Raw genomic sequence first — 14,124 nt, forward strand, 5'->3', positions numbered from 1 at the left:
TGCAGCTCAAAGTACGTTCGACAGAGGATTGTGAATAGGCAGGTAGGTTTTTTTTGTTGTTTTTTCTATAGTTTTAGAATGGAGAAGGGCTAGATAAGACATATCAGGAGAGACTGCAGGAACTTAATATGTTCAGTGTTGAGGAAAGGGGGGATATGATTGAAACCTCTGAATACATGAAGGGGGTGATTAATGTTTAGGAGGGCAGTATTTTAGCATGAAGCTAAGATCAAGAACATGGGGACATGATCTCAAACTAGCAGGTTAAAGTTCATAACTAATCTTAGAAAGTATTATGGAACCCTGGGCATTCTCCTGGGACTTCATGTGGGTCCATGATTTTCTTTCCTCCCGCTCCTTCCCATCCTGGGAGGCCATCCGAGAGACGTATGAGACCCCAGCCAGGGAGTATTTTCGCTGTTTTCAACTAAAACATTGGATTGTTGCCCTGTGTGGAACGTCCACCACCCCTATCAAATAACTTTCTTTGAACATGTGTGCCCGCATGCCCCGGGCGCCCCTGTCCTACGCATCTTTAAATGGACGCTCATCATCAGCATCCCTATCCTACATGTCTCAATGGGAGCGGGACCTCCAATCCCCAAAAGATCTAGAGGACTGGAGTAAGGCTTGGAAAACCCGTTGCAAAATGTTTTTTTTTTTTATAAAAATACGCTTGAAGCCACATAGAAAGTTCTTTTCAGGTGGCACGGGGTGCCTGCCCGAGTCAGCCTTGCTTACCTTAGGAGTAGTGACAGATGCTTTTGTAACTGTGGAGGGGGATGTCCTGCATACCTGGTGATCCTGCCCGAGACTGGTGGGGTTCTGGTCCAGGGTTTTTGACCTGCTCCAGACACTCTTCCATTTAATGGTTCACAGGGACACAAAATTGACCTTATTGCATTTCCCGATTCCCGGCTTATACGTGCCCCAGCAGAAGCTGGCTACTTATTTTTATTTCTGCCAAACGGAGCATATCCCAAGCCTGGAAGATCCTGCGCGTTGCCTTCCAAGGGGTGAAGTTACATATAACTACCTTGATGCTCCATGAAGAAATGTCCAGCATCGTGAACAACTTGCATCCTAAATTTCTCAAGGCCTGGAAACCATGGATTTCCTATGTGGTTTCCCTCACTCCAACTGGCTTGTTAGCGCCTTCTCTAACTGCTTCTGACAACGTGTCTGAGTCTGAGCTCTTTTTTCCCTTCCTTTTCTCTTTCCTTCTCTGGACTATGATCTTCCCTTACTTCCTCCTACTTTCTTTCTGGCCCTTCTTTATTCCTGTTCATACAAATGCCATCCTTTGGGGTTGGTCGCAGGAGTTGGGCCACCCCCGGGATGACTGCAAGTAGGCTGTGGAATATGGCCTTTTTTTCATTTTTCTTTTTCTATTGCATTTATTATCCTTCTTTATTATTCCAGTTGCATAAAGTTGTTTAAATACAGTTGTTATGTTCGTATTCCTTTTGGATTCCTCTGTAATACCTGATCATTCTTTAGCCCCTGCGGGGGTGATCTTTATGCTTGTTTTTGATTTCTTACATTGTGTCATAAAACCAAAAAATACATTGAAACAGAAAGTATTGTTTTACCAAAAGAGTAGTGAAGTAAGTGAATTTAACCACTTCAGCCCTGGAAGGATTTACCCCCTTCCTGACCAGAGCACTTTTTGCGATTCGGCACTGCGTCGCTTTAACTGACGATTGCACGGTCGTGCGGCGTTGTACCCAAACAAAATTTACGTCCTTTTTTCCCACAAATAGAGCTTTCTTTTGGTGGTATTTGCCTCTGCGTTTTTTATTTTTTGCGCTATAAACAAAAAAAGAGCGACAATTTTGAAAAAAAAGCAATATTTTTTACTTTTTGCTATAATAAATATCCCCCAAAAATATATATAAAATTTTTTTTTTCCTCAGTTTAGGCCGATATGTATTCTTCTACATATTTTTGGTAAAAGAAAATTCGCAATAAGCGTATATTGATTGGTTTGCGCAAAATTTATAGCGTCTACGTATTAGGGGATAGATTTATAGCATTTTTATTATTCATTTTTTTTTTTATTAGTAATGGCGACGATCTGCGATTTTTTTATCGGGACTGCGACATTATGGCAGACACATTGGACACTTTTGACACTATTTTGGGACTATTGTCATTTATACAGTGCTATAAAAATGCATTGATTATTGTGTAAATGACACTGACCATGAAGGGGTTAACCACTAGGGGGCAATGAATGGGTTAAGTGTGTCCTAGGGAGTGATTCTAACTGGGGGGGAGGGGCTAGACCTCACATGACAGTGATCACTGCTCTCGATGACAGAGAGCAGTGATCTCTATCCTATCACTAGGCAGAACGGGGAAATGCTTTGTTTACAAAAGCATCTCCCCGCTCTACCTCTCTGTGACACGATCATGGGCACCCGGCGGACATCGAGTCCGCGGGGCCTGCGGTCACGGTCACGGAGACCAAGGTGGGCACGCGCGCCCGCAGTGCCGCTTCTTAAAGGGGACCTACCTGTACGCCCTTTTGCCCACCAGTGCCATTCTGCCAACGTAAATTGCCGTGCACTGGTCGGCAAACGGTTAAAAATACAGTTGTGCTCATAAGTTTACATTCCCTTGCAGAATCTATGATTTCTCGGCCATTTTTCAGAGAATATGAATGAAAACACAAATACTTTCCTTTCACTCATGGTTAGTGTTTGGCTGAAGCCATTTATTATCAATCAACTGTGTTTACTTTTTTATATCATAATGGCAACAGAAACCACCCAAATGACCCTGATCAAAAGTTTACCTAACCCAGTCTTTAATACCGTGTATTGCCCCCTTTAACATCAATGACAGCTTGAAGTCTTTTGTGGTATTTGTGGATTTGTATCTTTTAAGATGGTAAAGCTGCCCATTCCTCTTGGCAAAAAGCCTGCAGTTCCTGTGAATTCTTGGGCTGTTTTGCATGAACGGCATGTTTTGAGATCTCCCCAGAGTGGCTCAATGATATTGAGGTCAGGAGACTGAGATGGCCACTCCAGAACCTTAACTTTATTCTGCTGCGCAGCTTCCTGGCTGATGAATGCAAATGTTCCTCCAGTATATTTTGATAAGATACTGCATTCATCTTGCCAACAATTTTGACCAAATTTCCTGTGCCTTTGTAACTCACACATCCCAAAAACATCAGCGATCCACCTCCATACCTTTCATTATAGCCATTGTTGACTCCTCTCCAAATGTAGCATTTATGGTTGTGGCCAAAAAGCTCAATTTTGGTCTCATTGCTCCAAATGACTTTGTGCCAGAAGGTTTGAGGCTTGTCTCTGTGCTGTTTGGCATATTGTAAGTGGGATACTTTGTGGCATTTGCGTAGTAATGGCTTTCTTCTGGTGACTCGACCATGCAGCCCATCTTTCTTCAAGTGCCTCCTTATTGAAACAGCCACACCACATGTGTTTCAGAGAGTCCTGTATTTCACCTGAAGTTATTTGTGGGTTTTTCTTTGCATCCCGAAATATTTTCCTGGCAGTTGTGGCTGAAATTTTAGTTGGTCTACCTGACCGTGGTTTGGTTTCAATAGAACCCCTCATTTTCCACTTCTTGATTAGAGTTTGAACACTGCTGATTGACATTCTCAATTCCTTGGATATCTTTTTATATCCCTTTCATGTTTTATACAGTTCAGCTACCTTTTCCTGCAGATCCTTTGACAATTCTTTTGCTTTCCCCATGACTCAGAATCCAGAAACGTCAGTGCAGCACTGGATGAAAGATGCAAGGGTCCGTCTGGAGTCCAGAAACTCAATGACCTTTTATACACACACACTAATTACAAGAAAACAGATCACAGGTGAGGATGGTTACCTTTAATAGCCATTCAAACCACTTTGTGTCAGCTTGTGTGTATTTTATGAGGCCCTAATCACCAGGGTATGTAAACTTCAGAACAGGGTCGTTTGGGTAGTTTCTGTTGCCATTATGATTTAAAAAGAGTAAACACAGTTGATTGATAATAAATGGCTTCAGCCAAACACTAACCAGGAGTGAAAAAAAATGTTTTTGTGTTATCATTTATATTCTCTGAAAAATGGCCAAGAAATCATAAATTCTGCCAGGCTATGTAAACTTATGAGCACAACTGTACTTAGGACAAATCTAGATTTATACTATAGACCAGTGTTTTCTCACACTGGATGTGGCCCTTTGCTTACCTTTATCTAGCCCCTGGGGTACTCCTCTTCCCACTGATGCAAAAAAACTATTCCTCCCACTGACACTAACAACAGGGCATCATTGCTGTTATTAACTTCAACAACGGGGCACTATTTCTCCCATTGACACCAATGATGGGGCACTATTCATCCCACTGACAACAACGATGGGGCACTATTCAGCTCACCTACAGCAATGATGGGGCACTATTCCTCCCACGGACACCAATGATGGGGCACTACTCCTCTTATGGACACCCATGAAAATTCCAACTCCTAGTGGCCACAGTCTGGCCCCTCTAAAGTCTGAAGGACGGGAGTTTAAAAAAAATGAAAAAAAAGGCAGACTTAATTATTTTTTCTGCTAAAATCTTCTCTTTCTATTATTTCCTGTCCTAGTGAAACATTGTTGCCCGGATGTGAGGGAAAATCTCTACAGACAGCAGAAAAAAAAAAAATGATGGGAGTTCAGGCCTTCCTCTACTGTACTTAAAAGCAAGAAAAGCTTTAATTGCTGTCTGTGTCCCCCTGGAGATTTTCCCTTCATTTACTGTCTTGGTGACACATCACTGGGGCAGAAAGTGAATGGAAATTTTCCCAAGGGAGCCACAGAGAATAGTAAAAACTGACCAGGGTTCTAACCCTTCACCACTTTAACCTAAAACTAAGAACAAAAACGTTTTCGCTGGAGATGCACTTTAATGAAAACAATTCTAATCCTGAAGGGAGCGATTGGGTGGCAACACAAGACAGTTCTTCTTTTACATAAGTTCATTCTTAGCACAGTGATTAGAAGGCAATATTTCGGGCATTGGCTGGTGTTCACACTTTCTGCAGTGGATGTGACTGTTCCACGCTCCTCAGTCAGACCGTATCTCCAAACTGCTGGATAACCAGGATCTCAGTGATTGGTTGGTTTGGCAGATGGTGGCACATGTGCTGCAGTTTCTGCCTTTCTTCTTATAGACATTTATGTAGAACAGAGCAGCCAGCTCAGATGACTATAAGAGTGGATCTCCGGGTCCGTAACCTGAATGACATAAACATGTTACTATAGTTTGACTTGAATTTTGTTTGGCGAAGACTAGAGATGCATTTTCTTATTGGGGTCAGCCTGAATCTGTCTGGAGTGATAGATCGGCCAAAGAGTGATTGCAGTTTGTTTTACTGGCCTGCAGAAGGTTTGGTGTTTTGGTGATCCCTTTTCTGGGCTATCTTATGTCATTAAAGATGCAAGTTTTCAGGACCCATTAAAAGAAATGAAATACAACCAATGAGAAAATACAAATATTCATACTGATGCACTGAGCAGTATTGACTATTGTAAAGGATCAGGCTATACAGATAGTAATCAAAGCTTAGGAGTGTTATCAATGGTTATATTTCAGTGGTCCTGAAGCCTGAAGGAACCTAACTGCTCCCGAAAGTTTGAATCTTTCTTAACCTAAATCTGATCTCCAGCCTTCCCTTTTAGTCTTCTACTGTTGTACATCCACCTAACAGCACTAGGGTCGTTGGTTTGAATCCCAACCACAGTACTACATGCCTAGGGTCTGCATTGGGTTTCCTTTGTGTACTCCAGTTTCCTCCCACACTCTGAAGACATGCTGGTAGATTAATTGTCTCCTGTCTATATTGGCCCTAGTATGTGTATAAAGGAATGTAAATTAGAGACCTTAGATTGTATGCTCCTTGAGGGCAGGGACTGTATAAATTGACATACTATATAATAGGACCTGTGTATCTCCATGTGGGTAAACATAGCCCTGGCACAGGTGTACACTATAGTACACCCTGTGGGAACAAGGCCTAAATATATTCTTGCAGACTTATCCAGTCTGTGAAAAATAATAGCATTCATTCATTAGATTTAAAGGATAAGTTCACCTTTCTAAACATGTTACACAAGTATTTAGGATGTAACATGTTCAGCAACCTCTCTGCCGATCTCTTCTTTCCCTGTGGCAAAGGGCAGGGGATCGTCTCCCTGCACCCGCTGTCACAAAAGAACGCGGCTGTACTGTGCTTCCCCCACACAGCCGCATCATTCATTTACAGAGTTCTGTGAATGAATGAACTACAAGTCCCATCTTCCAGCGCAGCAGACGGCTTGTAGTTTTAATGAACTATGAGGGCGCTGGTGAGCATCCTTGTAGTTCATTGACTCTTCTTGCTCTCCAGTAACTGCCTGTCCATACAGGAGGTGTGGGCATTTAGCTGTACTGAGAGTCTGCAGGAGCCTGACATTGTACGATTTGATTGAAATGTGTATTTATCTTTTATTATTTTTAACGTAAACACATCCATTAAGTGAAAAGTGAGAAATAAAGTACTAATTATTTACTTATTACTAAGCCTCCTTATCTCCTTCTCCAATATTTTGCAAGCAAAACATGTTCAACGTTAGATGAATTCTGCCCTTGTGATTTCTACATCCCCCTCCCTCTCCAATTACCTCATTACATCAAGGGCAAGCTCTGTCTCCTTTCTTGTGTCTTCTGTGATTGGGTAAAAGATCAGAATGAATAAACCAAGAATGATAAGCACAGCTGGGACTGCACTAATCAGAAGCTGGAGTGTGAGGACCACAAGGTAGGGCTGCTTGCATGCCGCACTGCTGTAACCAGCAAATCTTTCATATGCAAAAATAGGAAAAGCAAAAATAAGAATGTGTTAGAGCTTTACTAAAATGGAGCAAGACAGGAGTGCAACCATACTGTTGTAGTCACAAAGTATATGGAGTTTTCTAAGAGAGAAGCCAAACACAGTCTACTTGCCTTGATGATGATGTATATGTCAGTCAACGTGCCTGTGAAGTTTCTCAATTATCCAGGTAATGGTATATCCAGTAGCATTTGTTCACATTCACCTGAACTTATTCTGTAATGTTGAAAATGTTTCGTAGCTTCTTCAAGCTATGAAATGTCTTCAATATTCTAAAACAATTCCAATTGAATGTGATATATACTATACTGTATGTGTGTGTATATATATATATATATATATATATATATATATATATATATATATAAATATAAAGACATGTACTTGATCCAGCATCTCCGACAATGGAGGACATCCATATAGTTATATAACTAACTATAGTCTGGTTTAAAGAATACACCAAAAACAAGTCCATCTCATTCTATCAATAAAAGGGGGGAAAAACCCAGCTGATCCAGAGCAAGGCAAAAAAAAAACCCAGCAAAGCATCATCCAATTTGCTCCAGCAAGGGGGGAAATCCTTCCTGATCCCCCAAGAGGCAATTGAATATTCCCTGGATCAACTTTACCTATAAATGTTAGTATCCAATTATATTATGTACATTTAGGGAAGAATCCCAGGCTTTTTTAAAGCAATCTACTGGGTTGGACAGAACCAGCTCTCGAGGGAGTCTATTCCACATTGAAGTCTATATTCACCTAATGAAGAAAAAGCAGCAAAAAAGAGAAAAAGGGCTCTGCTAGAATCCAGGCTTGAGGAAGAAGGCTATCCTTGAAATGTTTTGCCCTGCTCTCTGGACCTTTTCCTCTACACAGTTTGCACCCCTTTTCCTTATGGGTGTACCCAGAATAGGAGCGTGCTGCTGTTTTCCAGATCCATACAGCAGGTCCCATTCTACAGAAGTGACAGCCATATCCACAGCTTCCCCAGTCTAGCCACTGGCCGTGGTGCGTAGGCTGCCTCTGGCCTGATGTGAGCTGTCTCAAGTGTCTCAAGAGTTGCCCTCTTGTTTTTATCGAATAAATCTTTTATTGCACAAGATCTGTGCACTCTCTTTTCTTTGTCATTACTTCACTTGAATGTGACTACCTACTATTCGATATGTAAGTCAACGCTATTAAGGCCTATGTCAACGTGCTTTGGGCTTGTGTTGATGGCATCAGTTTGACATCAGTTTAAGAAGCTTCTGAGATCTTTCAGATTATATTGACAGGTGTACATGATGTGCAATTGACCACCTTCTTGCCTAAATGTGACTTTCTTCAAGGGGTTCTACATTATTATAGACTTGTATGGGAATGCAAAACCTGCTTAAAGCTATTAAAACCCACCAACACCTGTCCTTACTCTTTGAGTATCTATGATATAATCTATAAAAAGTGTAAGTAGATTTTTTTTCTACCTAGGTAGACTGTCTTTTCTGCCATAACAGGATAGTAAAGATGAGAGCAGCAAGTCATTTATGGGACAGGTGTCTGCGAATAGGGTCAGCCAAGCATATAATCCATAAAAAAGTCTTTAATGACACAGCGTGATGTCTTGGGTGCCCCAGCTCACCTGTATCATATATAACATGTCGGATTTAAATCACCGCAATACTGTATAACAATCAGCACTTACTGCAGGCTCAGTGTAGAGATTCCTAAAGCGATCCCTGCAGACAGCTTGGTGAAGAAGACGAATGAAGAGTAGAATATGGCCTCCAGTCCCTTGGCTTGAGGATTCATTAGACGGAAATTATCCACCACATCGGGAAGCATGGACCTCAGGAGATTCAACACAAAAGATAAAGATTTATCACAGAGGAGGAGAAGAAATCATGTTTGCAGCAAGACATGAATGTGTTGGGTTTTACAGTCTATTGCCCCGTACACACGGTCGGACTTTGTTCGGACATTCCGACAACAAAATCCTAGGATTTTTTCCGACGGATGTTGGCTCAAACTTGTCTTGCATACACACGGTCACACCAAGTTGTCGGAAAATCCGATCGTTCTATACGCGGTGACGTAAAACACGTACGTCGGGACTATAAACGGGGCAGTGGCCAATAGCTTTCATCTCTTTATTTATTCTGAGCATGCGTGGCACTTTGTCCGTCGGATTTGTGTACACACGATCGGAATTTCCGACAACGGATTTTGTTGTCAGAAAATTTTATTTCCTGCTCTCCAACTTTGTGTGTCGGAAAATCCGATGGAAAATGTCCGATGGAGCCTACACACGGTCGGAATTTCCGACAACACGCTCCGATCGGACATTTTCCATCGGAAAATCCGACCGTGTGTACGGGGCATTAGTGTTTACTGTCCTGGCTTCAATGTAAAATGTAAATATGTATGGAGTGTCACCGGACAGGCCCCCCTTACTCTGCCATTGTCACAGCTTGTGACCATAAACTTCATACCCTTCCAGATTTGCTTGGCCTTTTACCACAATGTCACAGCTCCACATAGACACTCTATAAAAACATTTCTTAAAGAGTCATTCCACCCAAGAGGCATATCTCAGTTATAAATGGAATCTGGTCACCATGCAGATTCTTGCATCACTTGTGAAGTCCGTTATAAGGTATCCCTGACATAATTCTTAGATTCCCTTCCACTGCTCTTGCAGTGTTTCCACTCATTCAGTTGCATTCCTACAGTAATAATTACGGATGAGCAAATCTGTCTGTTTCGATTTGCAGAGGGGTTCAGTGAATCCTGTTTGAAATTCTGCAAAATTGAACTTAGTGGCAAATCCCATTGAATATTCTGTTTGAAAATTCTGTCCATTTTTAAAGGCCAATAGAACAGCTATTGTCAAAAAAAGGCATGCGAGACTGGGCATTGCCATAGGGGCATGAATTCCTGACAAAAATAAAAATCACAGCAGGGAGAGGGTCCTTTTCATGTGGCTTTAAAGGTGACATGAAAAATACTCACAATCCTTTAAATTACAGATTTGGAGATTTACATTGTACTATGGAACGGTGCAATTTTCAAGGAGTCTCAGGGACAGCGTACTCTGGTAGCAAATATTTGGCTGTGCAGTTTATATTTTTTCTTCTACAAATAGCTTAGCTTTCATAGAGCAGCAGCACCCCAATCTGGTTCATTTCAGCTTTAGAAAAAGTATTTTTCAGGTAGTACTAGCAGTGCTGCATGCTGTACTAAGCTTTTTTTGACTGGCAGAAGTAACAGTCGCAACAGATCCAACAGCCACATGAAGGTGTCTTCTAAAAAATTCAAGTCAACCATTTCTGGACTGCCCCATAGCAGATATGCTGCTACAGGGCGGCCCTCTACGCAAAATAACATATATACAGTATCTCACAAAAGTGAAGACACCCCTCACATTTTTGTAAATATTTTATTCTATCTTTTCATGTGACAACACTGAAGAAATGACACTTTGCTACAATGTAAAGTAGTGAGTGTACAGCTTGTATAACAGTGTAAATTTACTGTCCCCTCAAAATAACTCAACTCAAAAATGTGAAAATGTCCAAATTGGGCCCAAAGTGTCAATATTTTGTGTGGCCACCATTTTTTTTTCAGCACTGCCTTAACCCTCTTGGCCATGGAGTTCACCAGAGCTTCACAGATTGCCACTGGAGTCCTCTTCCACTCCTCCATGATGACATCACGGAGCTAGTGGATGTTAGAGACCTTGCGCTCCTCCGCCTTCCGTTTGAGGATGCCCCACAGATGCTCAGTAGGGTTTAGTTCTAAAGACATGCTTGGCCAGTCCATCACCTTTACCTTCAGCTTCTTTAGCAAGGAAGTGGTCGTCTTGGAGGTGTGTTTGGGGTCGTTATCATGTTGGAATACTGCCCTGTGGCCCAGTCTCCGAAGGGAGTGGATCATGCTCTGCTTCAGTATGTCACAGTACATGTTGGCATTCGTGGTTCCCTCAATGAACTGTAGCTCCCCAGTGCCGGAAGCACTCATGCAGCCCCAGACCATGACACTCCCACCACCATTCTTGACTGTAGGCAAGACAAACTTGTCTTTGTACTCCTCACCTGGTTGCCCCCACACACGATTGACACCATCTGAACCAAATAAGTTTATCTTGGTCTCATCAGACAACAGGACATGGTTCGAGTAATCAAAGTCCTTAGTCTGCTTGTCTTCAGCAAACTGTTTGCGGGCTTTCTTGTGTATCATCTTTAGAAGAGGCTTCCTTTTGGGACGACAGCCATGCAGAAAATTTAATGCAGTGTGTGGCATATTGTCTGAGCACTGACAGGCTGACCCTCTACCCCTTCAACCTCTGCAGCAATGCTGGCAGCGCTCATACGTCTATTTCCCAAAGACAAACTCTGGATATGACACTGAGTAAGTGCACTGAACTTTTTTGGTCGAACCTGGCGGGGCCTGTTCTGAGTGGAACCTGTCCTGTTAAACCACTGTATGGACTTGGTCACCGTGCTGCAGCTCAGTTTCAGGGTCTTGGCAATCTTCGTATAGCCTAGGCCATCTTTATGTGGAGTAACAATTCTTTTTTTTCAGATGCTCAGAGAGTTCTTTGCCATGAGGGGCCATGTTGAACTTCCAGTGACCAGTATGAGAGAGTGAGAGCGATAACACCAAATTTAACACACCTGCTCCCCATTCACACCCGAGACCTTGTAACACTAACGAGTCACATGACAACAGGGAGGGAAAATGGCTGATTGGGCCCAATTTGGACATTTTCACTTAGGGGTGTACTCACTTTTGTTGCCAGCGGTTTAGACATTAATGGCTGTGTTGAGTTATTTTGAGGGGACAGCAAATTTATACTATTATACAAACTATACACTCACTACTTTACATTGTAGCAAAGTGTCATTTCTTCGGTGTTGTCACATGAAAAGATATAATAAAATATTTACAAAAATGTTAGGGGTGTACTCACTTTTGTGAGATACTATATATATATATATATATATATATATATATATATATATATATATATATATATATATATAATTTATATATATATATATATACACACACACACACATGTGATCAAATCATTCTTTGCAGCTATTACCTTTTGTACCACCACCCCCTTCCTTTAGAATGTAAGCTCTACGAGCAGGGCCCTCCTGTACCTTTTGTATTGAACTGTACTGTAATTGTGTTGTCCCCCTTATACATTGTAAAGCGCTGCGTAAACTGTTGGCGCTATATAAATCTCATATAATAATAATAATAATAATCATAATAATAATGTGATTCTGCAGTTCCGCCTAGGTGGCGCGTGTGCGCTGTCGGCAGGCCACATCTGGTGTGAATACTCAGTAGTAGCTGATCTGCGGGTGCCAGGCACTGGATGTCCGCCAGCACCCGCCGATCGTAGGGCAGAGACACAGAGCAAAGCTCTACCTATGTAAACAAGGCAGAGCTTCCTTCTGACGGGAGGGGGGGGGGGTGATGGATTTTGAATTTTGAATAAAATCCATCACTTCACTTAATAAAAGCACTTGACACCGTACACAAAAACACTGGCTAGGCACACAGATCACCCTAGATGTTTAACCCCTTCCCAGCCAGTGTCATTAGTACAGTGACAGTGGATATTTTTAACACTGATCACTGCATTAGTGTCACTGGTTCCTACAAAATGTCAAAAGTGTCCGATTGTCCGCTGCAATATCGCAGTCCCACTATAAGTTGCTGACTACTAGTATAAAAATAAATACATAAAAATTCCAGTATATATCCCAAGTTTATAAACGCTATAACTTTTATGCAAACCAATCAATATACGCTTATTGGAAATATAGTAGTATAAAGTAGTACACTATCTCTTCCTTCACAGAATTGTCAGCTATTTCAACAAGATTTTAAGACACACTGAAAAATGGCTGCCATGAGCCGACATAGTATGAGCCCTAACACATACAAAAGCCCCCATTATTGGCATTTCTAAGCTGTCTAAGCTTAAAAGCCAGGCATTGCATTTAATAGCATTCAAAATTGCTGAAGATACCTTTTATTCAGCTTTTAATTAGTGGTCTCATGATATTTAAATCTCTGATCTCTTGGTCTCTGTTGGGCTAGGTCAATAGGTAGGCAGAAGCTGCAGTTGGTTGTCACCTCACTGCTCACTCATAGACTAAGATTTCCAGACTTGCCACTTTTTTCCCACTCCATATCCATGCTGCCCATCCAAATGCTGTCAATAAGGCACTGCTGGATATGCACTGCAGGACAGAGGTGACAACACTGGAACTTTTATGGTACACTGTGCTTTAGTGTGGCTTCCAGTAGCTCCAGTGCAGGAACTAGGGGTGACAACACTACCATTGCTTTGGGAGCTGGAGTTTAGTGTTGTCACCCTTTAACAGAAAGTCAGATGCAATGAAAACTGACAAGATCAACAAACAATTAGTTATAACATACAAACACACATAATTTAAAACCCAGGGCTCTGTAGGTTTATCATAAAATATAATATTGTTGCAAAATGTTTTATATACACAGTAGTGCAATTTTGTTCATCTTTGGATCTATTTTAAATATATATGCATTGAACAGCCAAAACACATTTCTGTTTGATGTTTAGAGGTCTTTTTAGGGCTCGTTCACAGTTACTTTGGTCTCTGAAGAGTGATACGCATTCAGATCACTCTTTAGAGAGCATTTGACAGGTGGTGAGGAGGCACTATATTACCTCCTCACCACCTGCTTTAACCCCTTGAACCCTGCAGTTGCAGAGTCCCATCCACTTGAAGTGATGGGAGGTGTAATTCCTGGTGTGAAGCAAAGCATTGCAGCCGTGGCATGTGTACATCCCTGGCATCTGCCTCTGCAGCTAAAAGGGGAGCAGTTTGGGGGGCAGTAAAAATACAGCTTAGCCGCTAGTGGTAACAAGCACCCAATGTATCCCTTCCACGGCTCCTGTCCTCAGTGTTCAGTGTACATGGATTTTCGGGACATATGAAGATGGCTGTTACTAACAAACTACAAGTGACACTCACCATGGCAGGAGTAAAGATGCAGCAATGCTAAATCCAGATATCACAGCGACCAAATAAGCCACAATGAGATTAGGTATGGTGACCAGCATGATGGCAAATGGAATCATCCACTGTAAAGGAAGAGGTATTCTATAAGCAAGTGATACTGTCCCCATCAAAGCGCCATATTATAATAATAGTAAAAATCAACTTGCAGCGCCCTGGAATACAAGTAATTACTACAAGAGCATCCC

General features: G+C 41.8%; 1 protein-coding gene across 2 annotated transcripts in view; it reads right to left on the reverse strand.

The window, feature by feature from the left end:
* Nucleotides 1-4,887: 4,887 nt before the first annotated feature.
* MFSD2B (MFSD2 lysolipid transporter B, sphingolipid) overlaps nt 4,888-14,124 on the reverse strand; it is a 70,068-nt gene continuing 60,831 nt past the window's right edge. The window contains exons 11-14 of one of the 2 annotated variants that reach the window (XM_073625320.1): nt 13,892-14,001; nt 8,554-8,697; nt 6,664-6,706; nt 4,888-5,238 (exon numbers count right to left, since the gene is read on the reverse strand). In XM_073625320.1, the coding sequence (XP_073481421.1) occupies nt 6,673-6,706; nt 8,554-8,697; nt 13,892-14,001 (288 nt within the window). In that variant the 3' untranslated portion in view covers nt 4,888-5,238; nt 6,664-6,672. Of the gene's footprint in view, nt 5,239-6,663; nt 6,841-8,553; nt 8,698-13,891; nt 14,002-14,124 lie in introns of both variants that reach the window. The other variant, XM_073625319.1, reaches the window with a different exon arrangement.

Source organism: Aquarana catesbeiana, linkage group LG04, assembly GCF_042186555.1.
Source record: "Aquarana catesbeiana isolate 2022-GZ linkage group LG04, ASM4218655v1, whole genome shotgun sequence".
Classification (NCBI taxonomy): domain Eukaryota; kingdom Metazoa; phylum Chordata; class Amphibia; order Anura; family Ranidae; genus Aquarana; species Aquarana catesbeiana.